The sequence below is a fragment of the Vicugna pacos genome, chromosome 1 (assembly GCF_048564905.1).
Source record: "Vicugna pacos chromosome 1, VicPac4, whole genome shotgun sequence".
Lineage (NCBI taxonomy): Eukaryota > Metazoa > Chordata > Mammalia > Artiodactyla > Camelidae > Vicugna > Vicugna pacos.
Genome location: NC_132987.1, coordinates 73679242 through 73705107, shown reverse-complemented (window position 1 = coordinate 73705107; position 25866 = coordinate 73679242). Strand labels below are relative to the sequence as shown.

The following is a 25866-nucleotide window of genomic DNA, read 5'->3' as shown; positions in this document are numbered from 1 at the left end:
GATAGATGCATACATAATGTCCAGAAGTTTAAAAGAAGAGATGTTTAATTCTAAGAGAGCCGGGATAAGAGATTAGGAAAGACTTCCTACAATAGATGATATTTGAGCTGGATCTTAGAAGATGAAGAGTTTTAGAAAGATAAAAGTTAAAAGAAAATTGCACACAAAAAGAATGGTGTTTAGAAGAAGGCATAAAGCCATATGGGATTTTCAAAGAAATACACATAATTCAATATTGCCATTATGTGAGAAAAACTGGATATGTGATTAGAATTGAGACTGGATATTGGCAGGCTCTAACTGAGGAAGGCACCAAACTCCTAAAAGAGTTCAAAAGGAAATGATACACTTCCAGCGCATCTATGGTAGATATATCTGACCAGTAAAGAGAAACATTTTAGGGTAAAATTTAATGCACAGTGTCTTTCTGGAGAAATTTTGAACATACTACCCCTCTTGGTTATGATTTTCTTTAATAAAACACTGTTTTAAAATAATTTTTAAACACTTACATTAGGAACAAATTTTAGGTAATTTGCACATGTTATTCATTTTAATCTCTCCAGATTGACAAGTATTATCATCCTCATTTTACAGATGAAGAAATATAGACTCAATGTAATGAATCAATTCGGCAAGTCCACCCAGCTTATAAGCTGCTCCAGTTGCACAATGATTCTTGTGCAAGTAGGTCTAACTGCAGTGAGTAGAAACCAAGAGTTGGATCCTTAAAAATACACTAAGATTAATACCCTACCCAAATTAACGTCAGTTGAGAGAGTTGGAAAAGCAAATCCAAGCCATGTTTCTGTAGAAACACTGAGAGACAGAAGTCTGAAAGAGTACATAAGAAGGCAGGTCCATAGAATCAGGATTATAACAGCATATGGACACAGCATTATGAATTCCAGATCTGAATGGAATAGTTAAGCTAAGGAGGAAGATTTGAGACAATTACCAAGATTCATGGACCAAACCCATCACTCCCTCACTAAATTGTAAGCTCCTGGAGGGCAGGGATTTTCATTTATGTTGTTCATTCTGCGTTCTCAGTGCTTAATAGAGTGGTTTGCACAGCTCTCTGGCGTGTGGCTGCTCAAGCTGGGTTAAAAATAAAATAAAGGTCAACACAAACCTACAGCGAACTGGACTAAAGATACGAACAGTTAGTTTATAGAAAAAGAAGTACAAATGTCTCTAATTCATTTAGAGAGAAGCTCAACATCATTCACAGTAAAAGAAATGAAAATTCAAATTATGCATAAATACCATTTCTCGCCTGTAAGATTATCAAAATTTAAAGTTCGACAGCATACTCTGTTTTCAAAGCTGTGGAGAGATAGGCATGCCAATATACTGCTGGTGGGAATGCAAAATGTTACAACTTACATAGTGGAAAATTTGACAATAAGTAGCAAAGTTACATATGCATTTTCCTTTTGACCCATCAATGTCACTTCTCAGAATCTATCCCAAAGATACGCACGCAACAGTATGAAAGAATATATATATATATATATATATATATATATATATATATATATATACAGAAGACTAGTCATTACAGCACTGTAATAGCAAGACTTTCAGAAATAACCCAAATAGCTACCGACAGGGAACTAGTTGTCTAAACTATGGTACATCCACACAATGAAGTACAATGAAACTCTAATAGAGAATAAGGGATATCTTTATATAATATGATACCATGTATCTAAGACATGATGAGAGGAGTACACGTGTGTGTGTGTGTGTGTATTCTTTATTTCAAAACTAAAAGGATAAAATGGAGACAAATGAAAATAAGATGCCTCTGAATATACCTCATTTTATAGACTTGACTTTGGAAGCATGTAACTATTGTACATAATTGTAAAACATAATCAAATTATTTGTAAACACTAAACTATAAAACAAATGAAACAAATAAATCTAACTGCATGTGAAGTAGTTGCATAACCCCACACAGAGAAGTTATTCTAAGAATAAGCTAAGTGACTTTCAAAACACAGGAATTTGACTTTATGTCTCTAGTGAAATATAACTAAATGACAAAAATAATTATTAAAAAAATCTTAAACTATTTTCAATGACCATATTATTGATGGTAGTATTTGGTATTGTTATTCTCAAACTATTGTATATGTGTTTTGGGAATAAATCAAAGGAGTCATTATGTTGGTGTCATTCAACTTTTCAGTGTGAGAGAAAAGATACCGATAAATTCAAGTAATAACCCTGAGTCCTAAATTTGAATCAAAAGTATCAGTGTCAACTTATGATGCATTTTATCTTTTAAAATACATATTCCCTAGCTGCTGCTAAGTTTTGCAGTAATCTATTATGTAGAAATAAATAATTGCCCATATAGCTATCAACTACACTGAATACTCTACCCAACATCTGTAGAATACACATTTTGCAAGTGCTTATCTAGTATATTCACCAAGTTTAGTCAGATTATGGGTCATAAAGTAAATCTAAAAAAAACTTCAAAAAACTGAAATCATACAAAAAATGTCATTCAACTAAAACTAAATTAAATTGGAAACCAATAACAATAAAATATTAAGAAAACTTCAAGTAACATCTTTCTAATTAAGCTTTTGGTCAAAGAAGAAAACCATAAAAAATTAGAAAAGATTTTGAGCTGAATGATATTAAAAATACAACATACCAAAATTTGTGATTGCAGCTAAAGCAATGCTTACAGAAAAATTAACAGCTTTAAATACTAATCGCAAAATAAGAAATATCTAAAATACACCTAAAGAAGCTAACAAGAAAAGAGAAAGAAGGAAATAATAAAAGTAAGAGCAGAAATCAACAAAACAGAAAACAAGCAAGACAAAAATTAGCAAAATCAAAAGTTTGTTCTTTGAAGAGTTCTTCAACATTTATAATCCAATAGCTAGATTTATCAAGAAAAAAAAAAGAGAACAAAAATCTAATATCTGCAGGAGGCATTAACATAAATACTACATTCATGAAAAGAATAGTAAGCAAATATTATCCACTTTATGCAAATCAAATTCAATAACTCAGATTGAAATGGACAAATTCATTGAAAGACAGCTTTCAAAGTGAGTTTGGGATTACACAGATAATCTGAAGAGCCTTTATTTATTAAAGAAATTGAATTTGTTGATAAAAATCTTCCCAATAAATCTGCTACAATGACAAATTTAAGCAAATATTTAAGAAAGCAGTAACATCAGTTCTACACACAAAACCCTTCAGAAAAGAGGCAATGAGAGCCTTCTCATTTTATAAGAGTAGAATTAACTGTACACCCAAACTAGGTAAACACATTACAAATAAGAACAACAGACCAGTAACCCTTATAAACCTAGAACACAAAAAATGTTTACAAAATATTAGCAAATCAAATCTAGTACTTTTAATACAACAAAATCATATAAGGTTTCTCCCAAGAATGCAGGTTGATTGAATACTCAGAAATCAGTGAAATGACCACATTAACAGAACAAAGGAGAAAAAAAACATACGACCATTTTAGCAGATAAAGAAAAAGTGTTTGACAAACTAAACAGTCACTCATGATTTTTAAAACTCTAGTAAACTTCCTGAAACTGTTAAATGGCATCTATGAAAATCCTACAGCTAATACCATATTTAATAATGAAATATTTCCCCTCTAAAATCAAGAACAAAGCAAGAATTTTTGCTCTTAGTACTTCTTTTCAATTTTGTACTACAGGTTCTAACCATTGCAATAAAGCATGGGGGACAAAAGACATATAGATCAGAAACAAAAACATAAAACTGTCTCTATTTGCAGATGACATGATTGTTAGAAATCTATAAAACAACTCCTATAATTAATTGAATTTAGCAAAGTCATAGTATAAAAATAGTAATAGTATTTTAAAACAGCTATATTCTTATATACTAGCAACACATAATTAGAAAATAAAATTTTAAAAATTAATTCTATTTATAATAATGAAAAAGACAAAAAGTCTTAGGGATAAATTTAACAAAAGATGCACAAGGCTTTGTGCCTAAACTGAAAACTACAAAACATTACTGACATAAATTAAAGAATACTTATTTAGATGGAGATAAATTCCTTGTTCTTGGATGGACTCAGTATTGTTAAGAGATCAGCTCTCCTCAAATTGGTCTCCAGATTCAGTATAGTCTTAACTAAAATCTAGTTGTCTTTTCTATGAAAATTGGAAAGCTAATTCTGAAATTTATGTGAGCATGCAAACCTAAAATAGCCAAAGCAATGTTTAACAAATGAGTAAGACTGAAAGACTTATACTACCTAATTTCAAGCTTTAGTCTGAAGCTACAGTAAGCAAGGCAGTCTGGCATTGGCTCAAGGATAGACACAAACTTCAATAGAACAGAACAGAGAGTCTATAAATAGACTCATACATTTGCGGTCTACTGACTATCAACATAGGTGTTAAAGCAATTTAAAGGGAAAAGTCAGTTTTAACCACTGATGATGGGACAACTGGATATCCATATAGAACAGAAGGAAAAAAAGTCAACCATTACTGAATACCATACAGAAAAATTACCTTGAATTGGATTATTGACTTAAATGTAAAAAGCTATGACTATAATTCTTCTAGAAGAAACCATAGGAGATGATAATCTCTGTGACTTTGGCATATACAAAGATTTCTTAGAATACAAAAGGAACAAACCGTGAAACAAAATTTGATGAACTGGACATTATCAAAATTTTAACTTTTTCTCTTTGAAAAATATCATTAAGAAAATAAAAATGTAAAGCACAGACTAGATGACAATATTTACAAAACACTTATATAACATAAGACTACTACATAGAATATGCGAAGAACTTCAACAGTTCAATAATTTTAAAAATCATTTTTTAAAAAAACAGGCAAATGAACAGATACTTCACCAAAAAAAAAAAGATATTCAAGTGCCCAATAAATACACAAAAAGATGTTCAATATTACTAATCATAGAGGAAATACAGATTTAAATTACAGTAAGATAATAATTACTCACCTATAAGCATGGCGAAAGTGAAAAAGATTGATAGTATGTATACTGGCAAGAATGTGAAGCAACTGGAACTCTTATACATTACCAATGGGAATGTAAAAGAATATAACTACACTAGAAAATTTCTGGCAGTTTTTTTTCAAAAGTCAAACATATGCCTGCTTATAACCTGGCCTGTCCCAATCCTAGGTATTTAACCAAGAGAAATAAAAACATATGTCCCCACAAAGATATGTGCATGAATGTTCATAGCAATTTTATGTACAATAACCAAAAACTAGAAGCAACCCAAATGCCAATCAACAGATACATAGATAAATTAATACAGTGGAATACTATTCAGCAACGAAAAGGAACACACAGCACTGATGAATCTCAAAATCATTTCCTTGAGTGAGATAAGATAGACACAAAAGAATACATATTACATACTACACATGAGTACTACTAATATAAAATACTAACTCATCTATGGTGACAAACCGCAGATCCATGGTTGCCTGCAGATGGTGGGAATGAAGGCAAGGATGGACTACAAACACATGGAGGAATACTTCAGGAATGGTGAAAATGTTTTGTTTCTTTTTTGTGGTGATGACCACAGGTATATACAATTGTCAAAACTCATCAGATTATATCTTTTAAATGGATGCCGTTAGTTATACATAAATTATCCCCATATTTAATTAAAGATAATCAAACATCAGGTTTTAACACCCATAACTTTAGAACATGCATCTACACAAATAAACACAAAACACAAATGAAAAGCCCTTGACACTGAAAATGTTTTTTTAAAAAAACTTTTCCAAGTCAAAATCATCAGTAGAAGTAAGATTGTTTTGTGATCTGACTACTAATGAAACTTCTTACTCACTTTGAACACTCGCTTTAAGTTTCCTTTCCCAAATCGTCATTGTCATATGCCTGAGCAAGCATGTACCACCCACGCAGTTGACACTATATAGGCATGACTGTGCAAACCCATACTCCAAAGGCTTCCTCCAGTGAGTGAAAAAAAGGCTCTCAGAAACAGCACATGGTTTTCTTGTGCTGTTAGACAGCTTTCATCTATTGTAAAACCCTGTGCTCTGCTGGGCTCCACTGACTAAAAACGTTACAGATAGGTATTTCTGATGTTTCACCATTCTCAAGAAAACCCCGATTCAGTAACTGTTGTTAACCAAAGAAGAACATGGATTATGCTGTAATTAAATAGCTAATATAGTGCTTAGATTTATTTATTATTTCTAATGTATGGAGATGGGAAATAGAAAGTTAAAGATTTTCTGCCCTTTTATTCATTTGCAGGGTTTGGGGAGAATAGAAACAAGGCAGTAAGGAGTCTGACAAAATGAATTTTCAACTAAAAGAATTTTAAAATTTGGAGTTGGGGGGGTGGGTATAGCTCAGTGGTAGAGCAAATGCTTAGCATGCATGAAGTCCTGGGTTCAATTCCCCAGCACCTTTATTAAAATAAAAAAAAGAATCCTATAATTGGGGAAAAACCATAGCCTAAATTATTTGGCGATGACCTTATTCTACATTCTTCTTTCCTGAATCATTTTAAAAAATTAAATAGATTTATATACTCTAGTTCTCCCCTCTACAAAACAGACTATCATTTTTACTTAAAAAGTTAGAAATTACTCACGAAGGGTATCCAAAGAACATTACAATCTAAGGTCTTAAACTCAGTAAGAGTAAAGCAATAACCTCTCCTAAGGATTCAAGGTTTCATTTAAAATAAATGCAGCTCTGAGACTGAGATCTTAATAACACAAAGACCTGGAAATTCAAATTACATTGCCAGAACAACTTTAACTAGCTACACTAAGCACATAACTTTTTCTAATCACCAGTATGGTAAGGTCAATACAATACAGAAAAGTTTACTATCACTTTCTGGCTCCAGAAAGCGTAAAAGACCAACCTTAACATTTTAGTTATTATGTTTGTACTGTGTTTTATAAAACTGCAAATTGTGCATGCAAGCTAGACATAAAAGTATTATTTCCCAACAGTTTTATGGTTATGAATGGATTTCCTGACAGTTTTTAGAGTTATAAATGGATTCAAACATTAATTTTTCTCCTTTTTTAGAGGTCCTAAAGATAAGATGAATTGTTATCCAAATAGTCTAATTATAATTCTGCCTCTAATGCAGAACTTTGTAACTTTGGGGGAAATGAGCCTAATTTACAATTTTATTTCTGATATATAATTGAAAGTTACTACTACCCTGTAGGAATAATTGAAAGCATCACCGATTTTTCCCCAGATTTTGTTATTTTCTAAATAGCAAACAGGAATGGTTAGAATTAGAGAGTCATATGATCTTTTTCTCTGCTAAAGCTACCTGAAAACTAATGGAGTAATTTTATGATAAATTTTGCCTTCTTTTTTTTGCCTTCTAAGAGGATAATTAGTCTCCCACTAGTAGTTTTCAATGAGTGACCACCTATTACATATGTTAGAGCTTTTAGACTAGTGGAGGGAAGTCGAAAGCTGCATTAGTATTTATTTATTCAACTATAATAGCTATTATAAATGCCTATTTATTGTGGAGCTTTCCATCTCATGGGTACAATACACATTAACCAGTTAATCGAATAATTATATGAAGTTGTAATAGCAATAAATGAAAAGTATATAAAATGTACACTGATTAAGTTATCCTACTATTGAGGTAGGGGGGAGCCTCTAGGACGGTTCCTACTGTTCGCCCTTCCTCCTACTTGTCCATGTAAAAATCCCTTCGTCTCAAGTTTGGGCTGGACTAACACACTTCTAACAAATAGAATATGGCAGAAGTGATGAAATGTCACTGCCAAGATTAAGTTATAAAAAGACTGACTTCTATACTGGTGTGCTCTCTCTCATTGTTGAGTCACTGTGACAAAATAAATATTTGAGTGTAATTTATTATGCAGCAATAGGTAATTAATACAAGACCCAATGAACAAGAAGCTAATACTAAGAAAGAGAGTGAGAGAGACAACATTCCAAATAAAAGTATTTTATGTGCAGAGAACATGTGAACATGTGTCTGGAGATACTAAAGGGAATATACTAGGATCTGAAGGAAGACTAGGGCTAAAAAAGAGTTTCAGCTTTTGCTATTAATCTAGTCTTCCATGATAATTTCAAGATTTTTTTTCCTGAGACAAATGTATTTTCCTATGGAAATAGAATAGAAAAAAAATAATAAATGTTTGCCATTTTGGCAATATAAAATGCAACATGTTTTTTTAAAATTAAAACTTTCTCTTTCGAATGTCTCATAGCTTAATAATTCAATTATTGTGATCCTTACTTCCAAAAAAGGTAAGAAACTGAAATGAAAAATAAGAGATTTCTTATTTTAAATCATGTTTGTTACTTCTGGGCCAGAGTTTTTGCAGGGAAAAAATATTTTGCAAACACCTGAAATTTTAGGATAAAAATTATTTATACTAATGAACTACAACTGCAAATTTAAATATGGATAAATCTCAAACGTAATATTGAGTAAATGAAAGTAGTTATAAAATAATATGCATAGTAATATATGTAGTATGTTCCATTATGCACAATACAAAAAACGCAAAATCAATTTTATTTTTGGGGATACATTTGTATGTGGTAAGATGTAAAGAAAAGCAGGAATGATTATATCCTAAAGAGAACGATTATCCCCCAAAGTAATGGCTACCTTACAAAGTTCAAAGTTCAGGGGCTATCATTGGGAAGGAAATGGCAATAGTCTACATCTTAATTTACATAGATATTCAGTATATAATTGTTCTTTGAAATGTGTGTATATCATACACTCTGCAATATATATTATATAAGATCACTATAAAAGAAAAACTGAAATAAGTACAAAGAAACACAATTAGTACTTTGTTAAAACATAATAATGTCAACAATTGATCTTGGTATCATGACATATATTTCATGTTCTTATACTTTAATTTCTGAAAGTAATTTATATTTTTAAAGACATTAATTTAGTAGCAAACACCTAATTACATATTCATTAAACACAGTATTGGGTGGAACCTAAAGTGTTTGCAGAGACAAAAATGGAAAAAAAACACCAAAGTTAGAGTAAGAAATCAACTAACATTTTGGCTCTTCCATTTATTGCCTCTGTAATCTTCTACCAATTATTCTCTGAACCTCAGCTGCTTTATCTACACATATAGGAATTTAGTATCTGATAACAGTGGTCATTCAAATTCATAAAGGGAAGGATGATTATTTATATCACTGATAAATGGTATTAGGAGGACTAGCTAGCCATTTGGAAATAAAAGTGGATTCCTATCTCACTTTTCACACAAAAATAAAATGAAATGAATCAAAGATTCAAACATTAATTAACTAAAGTACTGAAACAAGACCTCTGTAATTTTTTTTCTTAAATGAGTGGGATAACTAACATCTCAGTTTGTCAGAAACTGAGGGAGTTCCTGGGACACAGGACATTCAAGGTTAAAACCAGGAAAACCCCAGGCAAACTAGGACAGTTGTCACCTTTAGTGAAGAAAACTTTCCAACCCTGATACAATATACAAATATACAAAACCATAAAGGAAAATTTGAGAAATTTAGCTGTAGAAAGACTAGCCAATAAAAAAAAATCCATAAACTGTTAACAAATAAAAACCTGTGAAATATTCACATTATGATAAACAAAAGGCTAACTTCCTCCCCCAAATATACTGAAAACCAATATAAAAAAAAGAGACAGACAATCCAATTGAAAAAAATGGGCAAAACTTATAAACAGGCCAACAAAAGTTTACATTAAGTAATATGTTAAATGGTGACTTAGCTAGTAATTACAATTATACTCTTCAGATACAACATAGTGATAAAAATTCAACACAGAGATGGTTTATAAAAAAGAAAAGTAAGAAATGTTTAAGAAAAGTAACAGGCTCCAAAACACAGGAATTCAATAATGAATTCAGTGGATGGACAAAATTTAGAAAGCAAAAATTATGGTAAATAATAAACTTGATCCTAATTTCCAGAGCAATATAATCACAAAGCCTATATCAGTTGGTTAGGACATAGTGCTAAGAAAAACCATATTGCTGGACTAATTTTTTTAAGGATAATCACAAATTCTGTATCAGTTTGTTAGGACACAGTACTAATAAAAGCCATAGTGTTGGGCAGATTTTTTTTGAGGCAATTACCATCACATATCCAAAACTATTTAATGAAGACAGATTTGTTCCCTGGCTCATGGTAGATCTTGTACAAATGTGTATCAGTAATCACAAGGGTCACTGTGCTCAGTAGACAGATAGTGAATATATATGCATATCAAATATGCAAAGATACAGGCATCCCTCCTATTGTACTTCACTTTATTGTGATTTTTACAAATTGAAGGTTTGTGGCAACCCTCCATTGTCAAATGATGGTTAGCATTTTTTAATAATAAAATACTGTTTAATTAAGATATATACATTGTTTTTTAGACATAATGCTATTGCACACTAATAGACTACAGTATAGTGTAGATACAACTTTTGCATACAGTGGGAAACCAAAAAGTTTGTGTGACTCATTGTGTTGAGATGTTCACTTTATTGTGGTGGTCTGAAATCAAACCCACAATACCTCCAAGATATGCCCTGTGTACTAGGATATTAATCCCAGCATAGTTTTTAATTCCAAGGGGGAAAAAAAAAAACTAGAGACAACCAAAAAGTCGATCTGCAGGGACTAGTTAAATAAGTTATGAAATAATATCTATGAAAGGAAACTGCAAAATGATAAAATATCGTGTTTTAAATATTTGTAAAATTAAGATATAGTGTTAAGTGCTTTATATACATTATTAAACTTAATCCTCACAGCAACCCTAGACACTAAGTCAGTGGTTTTGAGTAAAATCTCCCAATTTAAAAATATTGGCAACTAATTCAGACTTTAAAAAATATTGTGTGAGCTGAGTAAAAGCATCTGTAGGCCAGATCCAGTCCATGGGCTGCCAAATTGCTGTCTCTGACGTGGAAATTAGAGAAGCCAAAACTAGAGTCTTGAAAACATTTAAAATTAGGGCTCTGTTGGAGGAAGTGGAGTTAGCAAAAATGAAGAAAAGTAAATGCAGCATCTTAAAGCCAGGGAAAGAGGAGATCTCAAGACAAGCATAGCCAAGATCAAATCATGTGTGAAAAGTCTTAGAGTAAGAACTAAGAAGCTTTAAGATTTGCTAACAAGAAGGTCATCAGAATCATTCAGGAGCTGTAAGAGAGTAGTGTTAGCACAGGGGGAGGAGAAGAACAGATTGCAAGGGGCCAAGCAGAAGCAATTATCAACAAATACAGACTTGTTCTTTCAGGAATTTTCACTTTGAAAGTATGGGAGAATGAGATAGTGGTTTTATCTTTTCATGTCAATCCTGAAAGAGAGAGATGGGGCAGTATCTAGAACTATGAGGACTGACAGGGTATTTAAGAAGAGGGGAAACAACAAGGTCCTATTGTATAGCACAGAGAACTATATTCAGTAGCTTGTAACATCCATATATATATATATATATATATATATATATATATATATATATATACAAATGAATTACTATGCTATACACTAGAAACTAACATAGCATTGTAAATCAACTATACTTAAATTTAAATAAGAAAAGAAGAAAGGAGAACAAGCATATTTGTAGACAGAAAGGGAGAGTTTGAAGTTAACAAGAATGAAGTAGACTAACTGGTAAAGCACGATCCTAGAGGTGGTGGGAGGAGATGAGACAAAAGCAAAGTGGAGGTTTGCTTTTGAAAAGACTGATGCTGGCCTCTAGAGAGAAGCAGGAAGGGCAAGAGTGGTTACAGGTACAAGAGACATTTTGAGGAAGGATAGGTTGACAAACATTTTCTGAGTATACCCACTCAGCATCAGGAAGCTGTACAGAGCTCTGGGGATAGTAGGATGAATAAGGCAAGGTCTCTGCCTTCAAACCTTATCCTTTGGAGAAGTTAAAGTCCACATTGGATAATGGGTAAATCTAGAGGTAAGCAGCCATCTGAGGATCTACAGCAGCCTGTAGATCTGGGTTAAGGGATAGTCTGGGTGATGAAGAAAGACCCAGGACAGTGTTCTTAATCCTGGCTCCCATCAGAAGCACCTGCAGAGATTTGTGAAAGTCCACATGCCCAGACTCTAGATCCTGAAAGGGCTGATTAAGTAGGCTTCAGTCACCTCACATCAGTCAGAATGGCCATCATTCAAAAGTCCACAAATGATTAATGTTGGAGAGGGTTTGGAGAAAAGGGAACCCTACTACACTGCTGGTGGGAATGCAGTTTGGTGCAGCCATTGTGGAAAACAGTATGGAAGCTCCTCAAAAGACTAAAAATAGACTTATCATATGATCCAACAATCCCACTCATGGGCATATATCCAGAGGGAACCTTAATTTAGAAAGACAACTGCACCCCAATGTCCATAGCAGCACTATTTACAATAGCCAAGACATGGAGACAGCCTAAATATCCATCTACAGATGACTGGATAAAGAAGATGTGGTATATTTATACAATGGAGTACTACTCAGCCATAAAAAATGATAAAATAATGCCATTTGCAGCAACATGAATGTCCCTAGAGAATGTCATTCTAAGTGAAGTAAGCCAGAAAGAGAAAGACAAATACCATATGATATCACTTGTATGTGGAATCTTAAAAAAAGACAAATGAACTTATTTACAAAACAGAAACAGACTCACAGACATAGAAAACAAACTTATGGTTACCAGAGGGGAAGTGGGTGGGAAGGGATAAACTGGGAGTTCAAGATCTGTAGATACTGACCAATATATATAAAATAGATAAACAAATTTATACTGTATAGCACAGGGAACTATATTTAATATCTTGTAATAGCTTATGTTGAAAAAGAATATGAAAATGAATATATGTATATTTGTGTATGACTGAAGCATTGTGCTGTACACCAGAAATTGACACAACATTGTAAACTGACTGTACCTCTTTAAAAAAAGTAGGCTTGAGATAGCACCACTGTATCTATAATATTTTAGGCTCTGCAGGTGACTCCAGCAACTGGCTTAACATTACTGGCTTAGAACAACCCATTTCCCCTAGGGGGAACATCTAGGAAGGAGCCAATGAAGGGCGGATAGAATGATTTTTTGGAGAATAAGAACAACTAGATTTAATGATTTTGAATCTATCACTATCTACTACTTGAACATTTTTCAAAAGTTTGTCAATACCACAACATAAATCATATAACTGGATATTTCCGTAGTATGCAATAGAGAAACCTTGGGGAAAGATGGCATAGTATTTCATGGTGAAATAACAAGATGGCAAGAACAAAGAAAAGAAATCACTAAGCAGTTTTAAACTACTTATGCACACACCCTGTTGCGAAAAATATCTTAACCAAATCACTGAATATTCTCAAATGACACCCTTTGAACACACTGGGGCTTCCCTTATGTTGATAGAAAAAAAAATAGATGCTGCTTTTTCCTTCTAGCTCTGATCCTTTCTCCTTTCTTTGCTGCCAAACTTCTAGAATGAGTGCTCTGAGCTAACAGCCTCAGTTTCCTCCCCACTCATTCTCTCCTCGATGTCAGCAATCTTGTGGTTATTACACCCTTCTGTTCAAACCACAAATTTGAAGGTCACCAGCCCCTTTCCAGTCAAACTTCTGGCCTTTCTGCAGTGCTTGTGTTCCTGGGTTGCTTGGCATATCTTGATGCTATTAACCACTTTCCTCTCCTTCTAAAACCCCTTCCTTCACCTCTACTACTACCCTCTGCTTCCCCGTCTGTCTCCTCCTCTGTCTTCTCTGCAAGCCAAACTGTCTTCTCTGGCACCTTAATGAAGGTGTGCCCTGAAGTCTTGCCTGCCCCTCTTTTTCTTTATACCTTCCCTTACCATTCTCCCCTACCCTCAGAACTTTAACTGGACCTCTATATTGTTGATTTCTCTTTGTTTTACCACTTCAGTCACAGTTTAGCTCCCCTGTCCTTCACACGGGCTGTTTGACTGTCTGGAATGTTTGTCTACTCAGCTCTCTTTGCCTAGCTGTTTTCTGCTCATCTTCAACTTAAACATCACTTTCACAGGGAACTCTTCCCTGATCCTCAGATCAGATCAGACTTCCCAATTGCACATTTCACATGTCACCCTACATTTCTCTTGACAATTATTATATTATTTATTTGCAATGATTTACTTAATATCTATTTTTTTCTACCAGATTCTAAGCTCTAGGAGAGCAGGATCTATGTCTGTCTTTTTCAGGTGTCTGCAGCATGAAGCAGAGTGTCCAACACATGGCAGACACCCCCTTACTTATTGACTGACAGAAAACTAGCTCACATGTTAGCTTTGACTTATTTTTCCTAAACAAGAATCACAACCCTTAAGCTGCTGTTTCCCTCTGCTCAAATTCTTGATGTTATTTCAAGTATATCTCATCTAGAAATCATAGAGTTTCCCACATATAACTTGCCACATCTCTTTTCTCCTCTATTTTTGGTGTTATGGAGGATTTCTAAGCTCAGCTCATCCACTAAAAAGCTAGGTGGAATCTTTGGTAATTCCTTAAACATTTCTGGGCTTTATTTGCCCATGTATAAAATAAAAGAATTTAATTTGAAGGTTTGTAAAATCCTTCCTGTCTGAAAACTCTAAACTTCTCAAGAATGTGATGCAACGCCTTTATTTTACAAATGAGGAAATTAGTGTTTAAATGGGGCAAGTAGTTTCTTAAAGATGACATAGCTAGTGGTTAGAATTAAGTCCATGACAGACCCTTCAATACAGAAGGGTATATAGGAATCTAGAATATTGGAGAAAGGAGAGTGATATTTTATTGAGAAAAATGAAAAGCACCAAAACATTCAATGCATAGATGCAATTCAGAAAGAAAAAGAGCATTTAATAATATAATATATTCAATTTCAATATCTGAGAAAATACAACTAATCAAGTCAATATCAGTTGGTAAAAACACAATGATATTAAAAAGACACAGACTTGAAGAAAGTTCCACTTCATTGATGGACAAGTAAGGTTCCACACGTAACCACAGATTCTGGACAAAGTTTAAAAAAAAAAAAAACACTGGAAGTGGAAGCCACTGGACAGTGGAAAAACCAAGAAGATTCTTGAGGGGTATCAACCCTTGAAAGAAGGAAATGGCTCAGGTTTGGAGGTGTGGGTTCCCATATTTACCACTTCTGGTCTCAGGAAAGACTGCAACTGGCATGACACTGGACAGCTGAAGCTCTCTGTTAGAAAACTAGTGGTTTTCTGAAGAACAAATAGATTTCAGGGCAACCTTGGTCTCTTGAAATTGAGAGAGGCAGAGAGCTAGAGCTCTAAATTGTGTGTATAAACTGTACACATACCACTGCTGACCCCAAGCCCCTCATGGCTGGGCACACTTGAAGCCAACCAGCTAAAGGTAGAAGCACTGAGATTTAAAACACTGTCCAAGAGATAGTTTTTAGTTTGAGTTCCACAAAGTTTAATGTTTTCTGGGGGAAAAAAAATCAACAAATATAACAAAATGCAAAGTCTCTAAGATGTAGTATTAACAATATAAATAAAATTACTCAAACTATCACGAATCAGGAAAATGTGGCCCATTCATAGGAGAAAAGAAGATATTACAGGGAGACCAACCTCAAATTGACCTAGATATTGCAATTATCAGATAAGGACCATAAAGTAGATACTAAATTATGCTCAGTGATATAAAAGAAAATAAGCTCACAATGAATGAAAAGACAGGAAAATCTCAACAGAAAAAAAAAGTTACAAAATAAATGGAAATTCTAAAATTAGAAAATACAATATCTGAAATAAAATACGGCCTGGATGACTGTAACAGAAGAATAGAAATAACAAACTTAAAATATATCAATAGAAATCATCCAATTTGAAGAGCAGAGAGAACATAAAAGACAGGAAAAAAAGCCCATAATAGCCATAGGGACCTGCAATGAAGTAGCAGAACTTCTAACATAGAAAGTTGGCAGATAAAAACATTTGAAGAAAATAGTGATTAAAATTTTCCCCAAATTTGCCGAAAAGCATAAATTTACAGATTTAAGAATCTCAGTAATACTCAAGCAGGATAAATATAAAAATAACCATACATAGACACATGACATGTGGTGAAAACCAACAATAAAGAGAAAAAAAATCTTTAAGCAGCTAGAGAAAAATGACACATTATAGTCAGGGGAACAATGATTTGAGTATCTGTGAGCTTCTCATCAGAAATGGTGAAACAACATTTTTAAAGTGCTGAAAGAAAAACCCAGAACTCTATATCCAGCAAAAGTATGCAAGAATAAATATGCAAGAATGGAGCATATACAGATAAAAGGAAACTAAGAGAACTCTTCCCCAGCAGACCTACACTAGAAGTGATGGTAACAGAAATTATTTAGGTTGAAGGGAAATAATACCAGACAGAAATTCAGAAATTCAGAAAAGAATGACAAGCATTGGAAATGGTAGATATGGTGGATGTGGGATATGCACCCAGCACCCTATTCGAGGAACGTTTTGCTCCTGCTGCTGGGAGCACTGTCAGCAGACAGCCGGCAGTGGCCCACGTCTTCAGAGGTCACCTCGTCTCTTTCACCCAAAGTCAGACCTTCCCCAGGGCAGCCCACATCCACTGACTGATTTCGAAGTGTAGAGGCCCAGCCCTTTGGTTTCAATGCAGAGCCTCTCTGGGGTCGTTCTAACCCCGGAGCCCCCCATGGGGTCAGATGAGGGTGTCATGGCTGAGATTGCAGGTGGACTTCTTTCCAGGTATTTCTTCCCAGAGACTTCCCTAATAAACATTCTCTGCTCAAAACTCTACTTTTAAAGTTTATAACTATAAAAAAAGTGATGGTTATGGGCTTGATTCTTAGGAGCAGTTAGCATCACACAGTCCTAAGTCATTTCATAACCACGGATCTGATCCCTAATCCCACTCAGTAATTATAAATGTTGATGACAACAAGAGGAAAGAGGCAAGAGTATATTAATTGTTACTGCATTTTACTCACTGACAGATTGATTTTTCAGGTACAATAGAAAACCAAATGACAACTGAGTTATTAACTAGCACCATTAAGCAAAATACTCACTATCTTTTGGGGAGGGAATTTACCTACTGTGAAACGCTCTCATTTTTTCCCATCTCCTTACCTCTATCCTCAACCTGTTAGCATCCCTATCTCCAACTTCTCACCCTACTCAATTTTGGAAGAGTTTCTGTTCTCTTATATAAGGTGAAACACTCCATTTATACCCCAGATTGTCTCCCTTCCCATCTCTTCTCAGATCTTGCTCTCTCTTATAGAGACGAAGAGATAATTATCACTCCTAGGATCCAAATTGAAAAACCCCTAGAGCTTATTCTATTATTTTTATCTCTGTGTACTCTCTTTATGGGATCCACCACTCCATGAATAGTTCACAAATCCTGGATTGTCCTCTACTTCCAAGTACTCATAGGAATTTTCCTCCTAGTTATTTGCCCTCTCTACTGATTTTAACAACTTCCTCTGCAAAGAAACTTCCCCTTTCAGGCACCAATGTCTTTTAGTGTTATCACAGGCCTTCCTAAAATGGAAACCCAAGACTAGGCGCTCTTGACTCCCTACTTCAAAATAAATCTTTACCAAGATTGTTTTATTATATTATTTTCCTGTTCAGAAAACAACAGATGACTTCTCATTGCCTACTGCACAGTACCCAAGTTCCTCTGTTTAACAATCAAGGACCCCTGAAATTCAGCCTTATTTTCTATGCTCATATGACACACATCTCTGTTCCATCAAGCTAGAGTTCCTTCTCTCCCTAAACAACCTTGCCCTTCATCATGCTGCACATCCCCTCCTCCCAATTTATGTCTCTGCCTTTCCCCATCTATCCAAACCTATCATTCAAGGCCCAGCTCAAGACCCATCTCCTCCATAAAGCCTTCAACAACTCCAACCCACCATAATTTCTCCCATCTTTGGATTTTTACTAGATTCATAGACAGTTTCAAAAGTAACTGATTTAAAATGTTTTCAATGTATTTCATCTTAGTTTGATCTCTCCAAATTAGATTGCTAATAATTTTAAGTACTATTCACACGCACACGCACACACACACCATACGCACTCAGAATTCTTAATAAAGACTTTTAATTCATTTGTTAATTGCTTAATCATGGATGCTTGGAGGAAAACACACCCCAAAATTATATGTGTAAATTCACATCTATCACAAATTAGAAAAGGAAGAAAGGACTAAAATTAATAAGAACAAACCCCTTCTTTTTCACAATTGCTTTTAATCTCTTTTTCCATCTTTTGCAAACCTGCTGAAGCTACCAAACAGCCCTGCCTGATTTTTATCTCTTCTGATTACTGCCTGCCCCCTAGTGGAAGACAATGATAAATGGTGAAAATTAGCCTAAAGAAGGAGAAAAAAAAAGTGGAGGATTCCTTTCCAGTAACTCACATTCTCAGTATCAGTAACTTTTATAAAAAATAGAATCATTTTGATAGGGATATCAAAATATAATTTGATCACAAGAGAAAAATCTAGAATACAATAGGATAAAATAAGGAGAAAAAAGTGTCTTGAGGCGAAGGGAGTATGAGGGAAAGGGACCAGACACAGGGCTGGAGAGCTTTACTCTGCAGTGGATGATTAAGGTTGTTTTTATTTTTTCCTCTCAGGTATTTTCTTAATAAATCTTGTCTACCAGTTACCACACTGATTGAATTTATAAACAAATAAGTAAATTAAAAATGGATTTTTTAAATAATATGTTTTACATTGAAGTCACTAGCTCTCTTGCTTCTTTGTGAATTTATCTTGTATAAGGGAGTTATTTCTCTTTAGCAGTATTAATAATAAAGCAGTATTAGTAATAAAGGCATAAACTCATGCCCCAAGCAGTTTCATTTTTATGAATTATATCATGCTGAATTTATCATGACAAATCACTGCACATGAAATAATTTACATTTTTATATCTTTATCCTAAAATTGCAATAACATTATCATTACATAAGTACAAGCTTCAGAGATTTGATATTTGTAGCATCTCCTGCATAGCTGTGATTAGAAATAGTTTTAAAATTCAAACCTTTAAACCATTAAATTCAAAATTACTGATTATGTTTTAATCTTGATCTTTTTTTCCTTTACCCCAAAGTCATAGTGGAATTTGACACAAATAGCTCCCTGCCTAGCTGACATTCCCTGCCACGTTGGGTCCTGCACGGGTTTCTGTAGGAACTTTCTACAACAAGATCTCAATTATTGAAAGATTAAGACCGTTTGCACTTTTTTAAGTGAGTATTCATTCAGTTTATGACTAAGTATTGGGTTAGTGGTGCTTGTTAGTGAAAAGCGTAATGGCTAAATATTGAGGGAAATTGCCTATTTAGTTGTTTCGTGATACTTACAGATGTACATTATTACTGGATGTGACTCTGTCGTATACTAGTAGTGTATACTTTGGACAAATCATTTCATCTCTCTATGCTTCGGGTTCTATCTTTGTAAAATGGAGAAATGTCTTCTATGCCTACTTCACTGGGTTGCTGAGCAGATCAAAGAAGAAAAGTATGTGAAAATTCTCCGTAGGAAAGTACAGTAGCGCAGTATAGTTACTTTACGTGTGCTCACCAGTAAGATTAACATGTGGAAAAACTGATGTTTTGCTGGAAGACAGACAATATTTTAAAAGCATTTGTATGAGAAAAAGATACCTTTTCTTCTTCCAATTACCAAACTATGAAAGTTGAAATCAAATGTTTCCCTGCAGCTGCTCCCATCTACTAAAAGTGAAACCTGAAAACTCCCTCCCACATCAACTCCTACCAGCCCTCTACAGTGAAATCAGGACACCCCCACAATAGCCCCAAGTTCGCCAAGACTCCTGCAGGAACCTAGATATTGAAGAGTGGGTCTTCTAACTCAGAACGTGTCTGACAGCCCACACATGTTAAAGAGAAATACAGGCATCCATCACAGACGCACCAGCCAACTTCTGAATGAATTAAATTTTAAAAAGCATTTGGTCATCAAAAGTGATAAGAAAGTAATAAACCTTCCTAATTTATACTGTTAACAATATGGACATCAATGGGCTGGGATTATTATTTAAGTTTTCTAAGAAGGGGAGATGAAGATAACCCCGTTTTCATCAGATAACTTGGATTGCTGCTAGAAATTAATTTATTCTGCCTCGCTTGAAAAAGGGGGTAGGGGAATAAGGAAGTGGGCAGTGGGGCCAATTATAGAAATGGGTATAGTGTAGTAGGATACAAAGAAAAATAAGCAAGCCAAGGAGGAAATAAGAATAATAAAGTGAAATAAGTCTAGGAGGAAATCCCCTCCCCCACATCTCCGACTGCGTTTCTCGTGCATCGCTCCCTGAGAAAGGCAAAGACAGCTCAGGGCAAGCTGAGACCAGGTTTCTCACCGGTCATTCTCCTGTCACCCTCCCAAAGAGAATTCAAACTTACCAGCAACTAAGAAGAGAGTCAGAAGCAGTAGTAGATGTAGATCAGAAGCTATCCAAGTGCAGGGCATTTCTGTGTTCTTCTTTTCTGCCCTTCACTCAGTACTGTTCCTCCACACAGGTGTAAAAGGGACTGTGGACATGGTGAAGCTCTCTCTGGTCGACTTCTCTGTGCTGGATCCTCTTAACCCATTGGCAGCATAACACTCCCTTCCTCCTGCCCCTTCCTTCAACTCTATGTGTTTCAGCCCGATTAGTAACTTGGAAAAGAAGAAACTCTTCTCTGGAACTTGACACAGCAGTAGATTTCCTGTATGAAGCACTGAAGCACTGACGGAGGAAGCAGATTGATTGAGTTATCTTTCAGTTCATTGGCCCTCCTCTCACTTCTGCTGTGCACAGATAAACTTTACAGTAGGGCATAGAACGTGCGTAAGATAAACTGATTTGTCTAAACTTGGTTTAAAAAGCAAAACAGGATATTTATCTATATTTAGCCAATCCCCATAAATTTCTCAGTCATGATAACTTTTAGAAATTTTCTCCAGGTTGAGGAAGTATAGGGCCTTAGGAATCAAGTTTGGAATGAAAGATTTTCCCCTGAAAATTCTTGTGTGATTACTGTCTATCATGGGAGTCAGCACACAAATCTAGAAGCATCGTAAGTGCATTACTTTCCTATTCCTATTGTAATAAATTACTACAAACTGAGGGGCTTAAAACAACACAGATTTATTATCTTATGGTTTGAGAGGTCTGAAGTCCAAAAGAGGTCTCATAGGCCTAAAATCAAGGTATTTGCAGGGCTGTGTTCTTTCTGGACAAGTGGAGATAATCTGTTACTGCCTTTTCCAGCTTCTAGGGGCCACTTGAATTCTGTGTCCCGTGGCTGCATCATCTTCACCTTGTTCCTTTTTCACATCTCCTCTGATGGTAACCTTGCTGCCTCCCTCCTGTAGAGACTTTTGTGATTACACTGGAAAATCCAGATAATCCAGGATAATATCTCCATCTCAAAATCCTTAACTTAATCACATCTGCAAAGTCCCTTTTCCCATGTAAGTTATATATTTACAAGTTTCAGAGGTTAGGGCATGGACATCCTGGGAAGGGGCATTATTCTGTCTATCCCAATTCGGTATTTATTTCCATTCACCTTCATGTTTGAAGATCTAGAATGGTCATTTAAAACAAATTACAAATAAACACTCATCTTTAGTTGCCACACATCTGGAGTTTAAACTTACCAAAAAAAACCCAAAAAACCAACTGCCTTAATGTGACTATTCATAAACATTCAGATTATGTTTGAGGGGAAAAAATACTCTTCTACATGCTAAGAATTTCCTACCCCAAAGCAAAATTCTCTAGGAAGGGGAAGAAAACATTGCAAACAGGAAAAAAAGTAAACAACATGCATTTTTTTTCTTTAAGTTAGCAGTTCCATCTTGCCTCTTGCCAAATAGTAAACTATATATATTTTCCCTCTTCCTCTTCTCAAGCTTTCCTTCCAGTGAATCAGTTTGATTAAGACAGTGAAGTCAGGTACTTGAGGGCACAGACCACTTGAAGAGACCTTGGATTGAATCTCTATTAGGCAGTTACTAGTCTGATGATACTAGACAAGTTCCTTAATCGAGTCTATAACCTATTTTTTCTGTTTAATATTATATTGACATGAACATTTTGTCATGTTATCAAAAATTCTTGATGATCATTTATTTTAATGACTGATGACACAGCCAAAACTAAAGCAGAGAAGGCTTACATGATCTGCCTGAGGTCCCAAAGTGACCTGGTGACACAGCTGGGAGTAAAACTCACGATTCATATTTGATAGCCCTGAATTCTTTCTACTCAACTCCTCTGGTTTGAAATTTCAGGCAACAGCTTTCATAGACACACTCCCATGCACTCATCTCAGGTCAGACCACAATCTACAGTCAGCAGTTTAAGAGTTAAGTGAGTGGTGTCAAAAACCATAGACTCTTCAGAGTAGATTTGGCAGAATGAGACTTTCTCTTCTCACTTCATTTTCCCCTCCATCCAAAACCCCACTTCCCCAACCTCCCAACTCCCACCTTCACCTTTTATGGAGAGCAAGTATATGGAAGAACAATAAAGAGACCAAGAGCTTGTTAGTATAACAATCCACCAAAGATATGTCATGAAAGTCAATATAATAAAAGAAAAATGTGCTTGTCTAGTATATGCATGTCTCTGAAAAATCTGAAGGACCCAGATTCTCCTTTGACACCACTCACTTGACTCTTACACTGCTGATTGTAGATTGTGATCTGACCCGAGATGAGTGCATGGGAGTGTGTCTATGAAAGCTGTTGCCTGAAATTTCAAACCAGAGGAGTTGAGTGTGCCCCTTGGGCACAGGAACCCAAAAAGCAGAGCAAAAGAGCAAAACAAGATCAAGAGAAAGGTGCAGTTCAAACTAGAAACTCAAACCTTTTACTCCACCAGTCTTCCAATTCCTCTTCTGTACTACCAAATAAGTGTACACAAGAGACAAACAGAACAATGTTATGCTGGTTAATGTTGTGGTAGCCAAAATAAAAAGGCTTAGTAAGTTTTAGTAAAATGGAGCTGCTTTAAGACATAATGCCCCCAAATTTGCACTGTTCATTTACTCGAAAAATGATTTATCTACCTATACATGCTTTTGAAGTAAATTTCTTCCAGTCAGGTATGTATCTTTCTCTCCACTGTCAGTTTCTTGCTCAGCCACAACTGAAACCAATTACGTTGGCATTGTCGTCTTGCCCTTGGGACCCCTCCCCGTTTTGTAAAGGTTTTGCATGGATCTTGAGTATTTACTGCACAGAGTCTAATGGCCTTTTATTTTTGACCCCTTGTTCTCCATTACCTGTTCTTTCACGTCCTGGATTTGAGTCTTGACTGTCTATAACCGAAATGCCAACCCTTCCTTCCTCAGCTGAATTTTTGGGATGTGTATACTTACAGAAATGGGCCAATACCTACATGCCTTATCATTTTTACTCTCTGTAAGCTCTCTGACTTAAATATGTGGCCTGTCTTACTCTTCCATATGCATGTGTGCACACACACGCACAAACTCACATACACACTACTAAACATTTAGTCCCAAGTCCCTCAGTTTACCCTGCCCTACTGCTACCAAAGTGCTGGTGTAACTGTTTCACAGAGGTGAAAGACCGATGTCCCACAGTGTGAAGAGTTTCAAAGAACTCAAACTCCACAACGCTCCATTCTTTACTTCTCCCCTGCCCTCATGGCACAGTCGTTAGAGATCCGAGGCTAATGAAATACCACAAACGCACTCTGATTCAACGTATGATTGCATAATATGGCTGCTCTCCTGGCCATGTCTCATTTCCCTATTCTCTAATTCACCTCTCTGCAGTCTTCACTGACCTGAGCTCTGAAGACTCATCTAAAATCCTGGATCTTCTTCCATGCGCAATCATTAAATGTCCTGATGAGCAACACAAAACAGCCTCAGAAAATGTGTATTTCTATTTTTTCACATTCTACTATATTATTGAAATTTACCTTGAAAATTTTCACTTCTACTCTGCAGTCGATGCTATGCCTCCATAATTCTCCTTTAAGTGTCAGACAAAACGCATATCAGATAAGAGTTAATCATTATTTTTCAATATAAATTCATAAATTGTGCAAAAAGAAAATTTTAAAATAGATATTTGAAAATACAATGTATGCAATATCAAATAAACAAAACCAGACCAGAGAAATTAGTAATTTAATATTTTTATCCACTCTAGACTGGTCATGTCCTTAATACATAGTCAAGGCCCTGTTCTAAGCATTTTATAAATATGGTCTCATTTAATCCTCTAACACCCTATAAAGTAAATATCATTATTATCCTCATTTTACAGTTGAGGAGACTAAAGCCAGAGAGGTTATGTAAATTGTCCTGTCACATAGCTAATAAGTGATGCAGACAGGATTCTAGCCCAAAAAAATCTTACTCCAAAGTCTACCTCTCAGTTATGTGGCAAATTACTTTATTGCCTATTTTTTAACTCTCTCTTTTGACTCTCTGTCTTGACATTTCCCATAGTCTTCACCCCTCCTAAATCTATTCACATTTTCACCCATTCTTTCTTCTATTTGGGCATTTTTACTACTTCATAGTTTGTTTTGAAGAAAGAGACAGAGACGAAGAAAGAGAAAAAGAAACTGCTCTGTCTCGCGTCACTATTTGCAGTAAACGCACTCTCTGCTGCCCCCTGGAGACAGTTTTTGGTAAAACCAAAGCTAGTATTTTATAAACTTACTCAGTAAGTTTAAGCAAATCAGTTAACAGCTACACTGAGATTTTGACCACAAAATGTGTTAAAATGCTAAACATTACACATGTATTTATGTATACTAGTTAACATCATAAATCAGTTAAGTATAACAAACGACTACCTAATAGTATAGCTATTATCACCTTAAGAAATATTATTGAAAAAAAGAATAATGAATCTTCTGAGATGCCAGGATGGCTTAATGAACACAGAATACATAATTGGATGTATGAATGGATAGATAGAAGCCTCATTCCAGGGAAGTCTGAAATAAATTCTCAAAGGATTTATTCTGAAATGGAATTTAGGGTAACCTTGCATCATCCCTCATGAAAATGAAGGGACAGAAACTGGTGTGGGCAGAGGGAGAAGTCAGATTTTAAGGCAGGCTCACAACAGGCTCAGCTAACCCCATGGAGCTTGAGCTGCCCTTTGGAATTGTTCTCTTTGGGGCTGAAATAGTCTGTCTTTATGCTCCTGCATCTATCAGTCCTCAGCTCAGGAAGGAGCATGACTCTGGGGGAGGCAATACATGGAGGGGCTGATTTCTGACCTGCCAACAACATTGTCAACACCATAGCAGCAAAGTCCTTCACTGAAGGGGATCAGATAAGTACCTCACAGTGTCTGCCACATGAATTTACTTTGGAAAATAAACTAATTCTGATATCAAGTACAGTACTATCCCAATTGTCTTTTATTCCCAAGAAACCAAGATAATTAATAGAAATCTTATTGAAAACTTAACCTTGAAGGAGGTCTGCATTAAGATGCATATGAAAGGAGGGACCCCCAACCTCTACCCCAGTGTCCATACCCCTCCTGGTGCCCACCCACACTACACTTTCTTCCCACCTCCCCCTAGTCCACTTCCCAAAGAGAAACTGGACATGGGGGGGGTGCCAGCCAGTGGAAGATCCATCCCCTGTGGCATTAGAAAGGGGAGGGACAGCTAGGAGTCTCCCAACCCATTTCCCCCTCCCTCCAAACTCCTGACTTGCCCTTCA

At 35.3% G+C, this 25866-nt stretch overlaps 1 protein-coding gene and 1 long non-coding RNA gene across 4 annotated transcripts in view; one reads left to right on the top strand and one right to left on the bottom strand.

The window, feature by feature from the left end:
* CD200R1 (CD200 receptor 1) overlaps positions 1 to 20792 on the bottom strand; it is a 37555-nt gene extending 16763 nt beyond the window's left edge. Inside the window, exon 1 of the mRNA XM_072965112.1 lies at positions 20551 to 20792. Coding sequence (XP_072821213.1) covers positions 20551 to 20617 — 67 coding nt within the window. The 5' untranslated portion in view covers positions 20618 to 20792. The remainder of the gene's footprint in view (positions 1 to 20550) is intronic.
* LOC140697444 (uncharacterized) overlaps positions 1 to 21118 on the top strand; it is a 149583-nt gene extending 128465 nt beyond the window's left edge. For all 3 annotated transcript variants that reach the window (XR_012074548.1, XR_012074545.1, XR_012074553.1), the window contains 2 exons: positions 19233 to 19371; positions 20668 to 21118. This is a non-coding gene — a long non-coding RNA (uncharacterized lncRNA). The remainder of the gene's footprint in view (positions 1 to 19232; positions 19372 to 20667) is intronic.
* The last annotated feature ends 4748 nt before the right edge of the window (positions 21119 to 25866 follow it).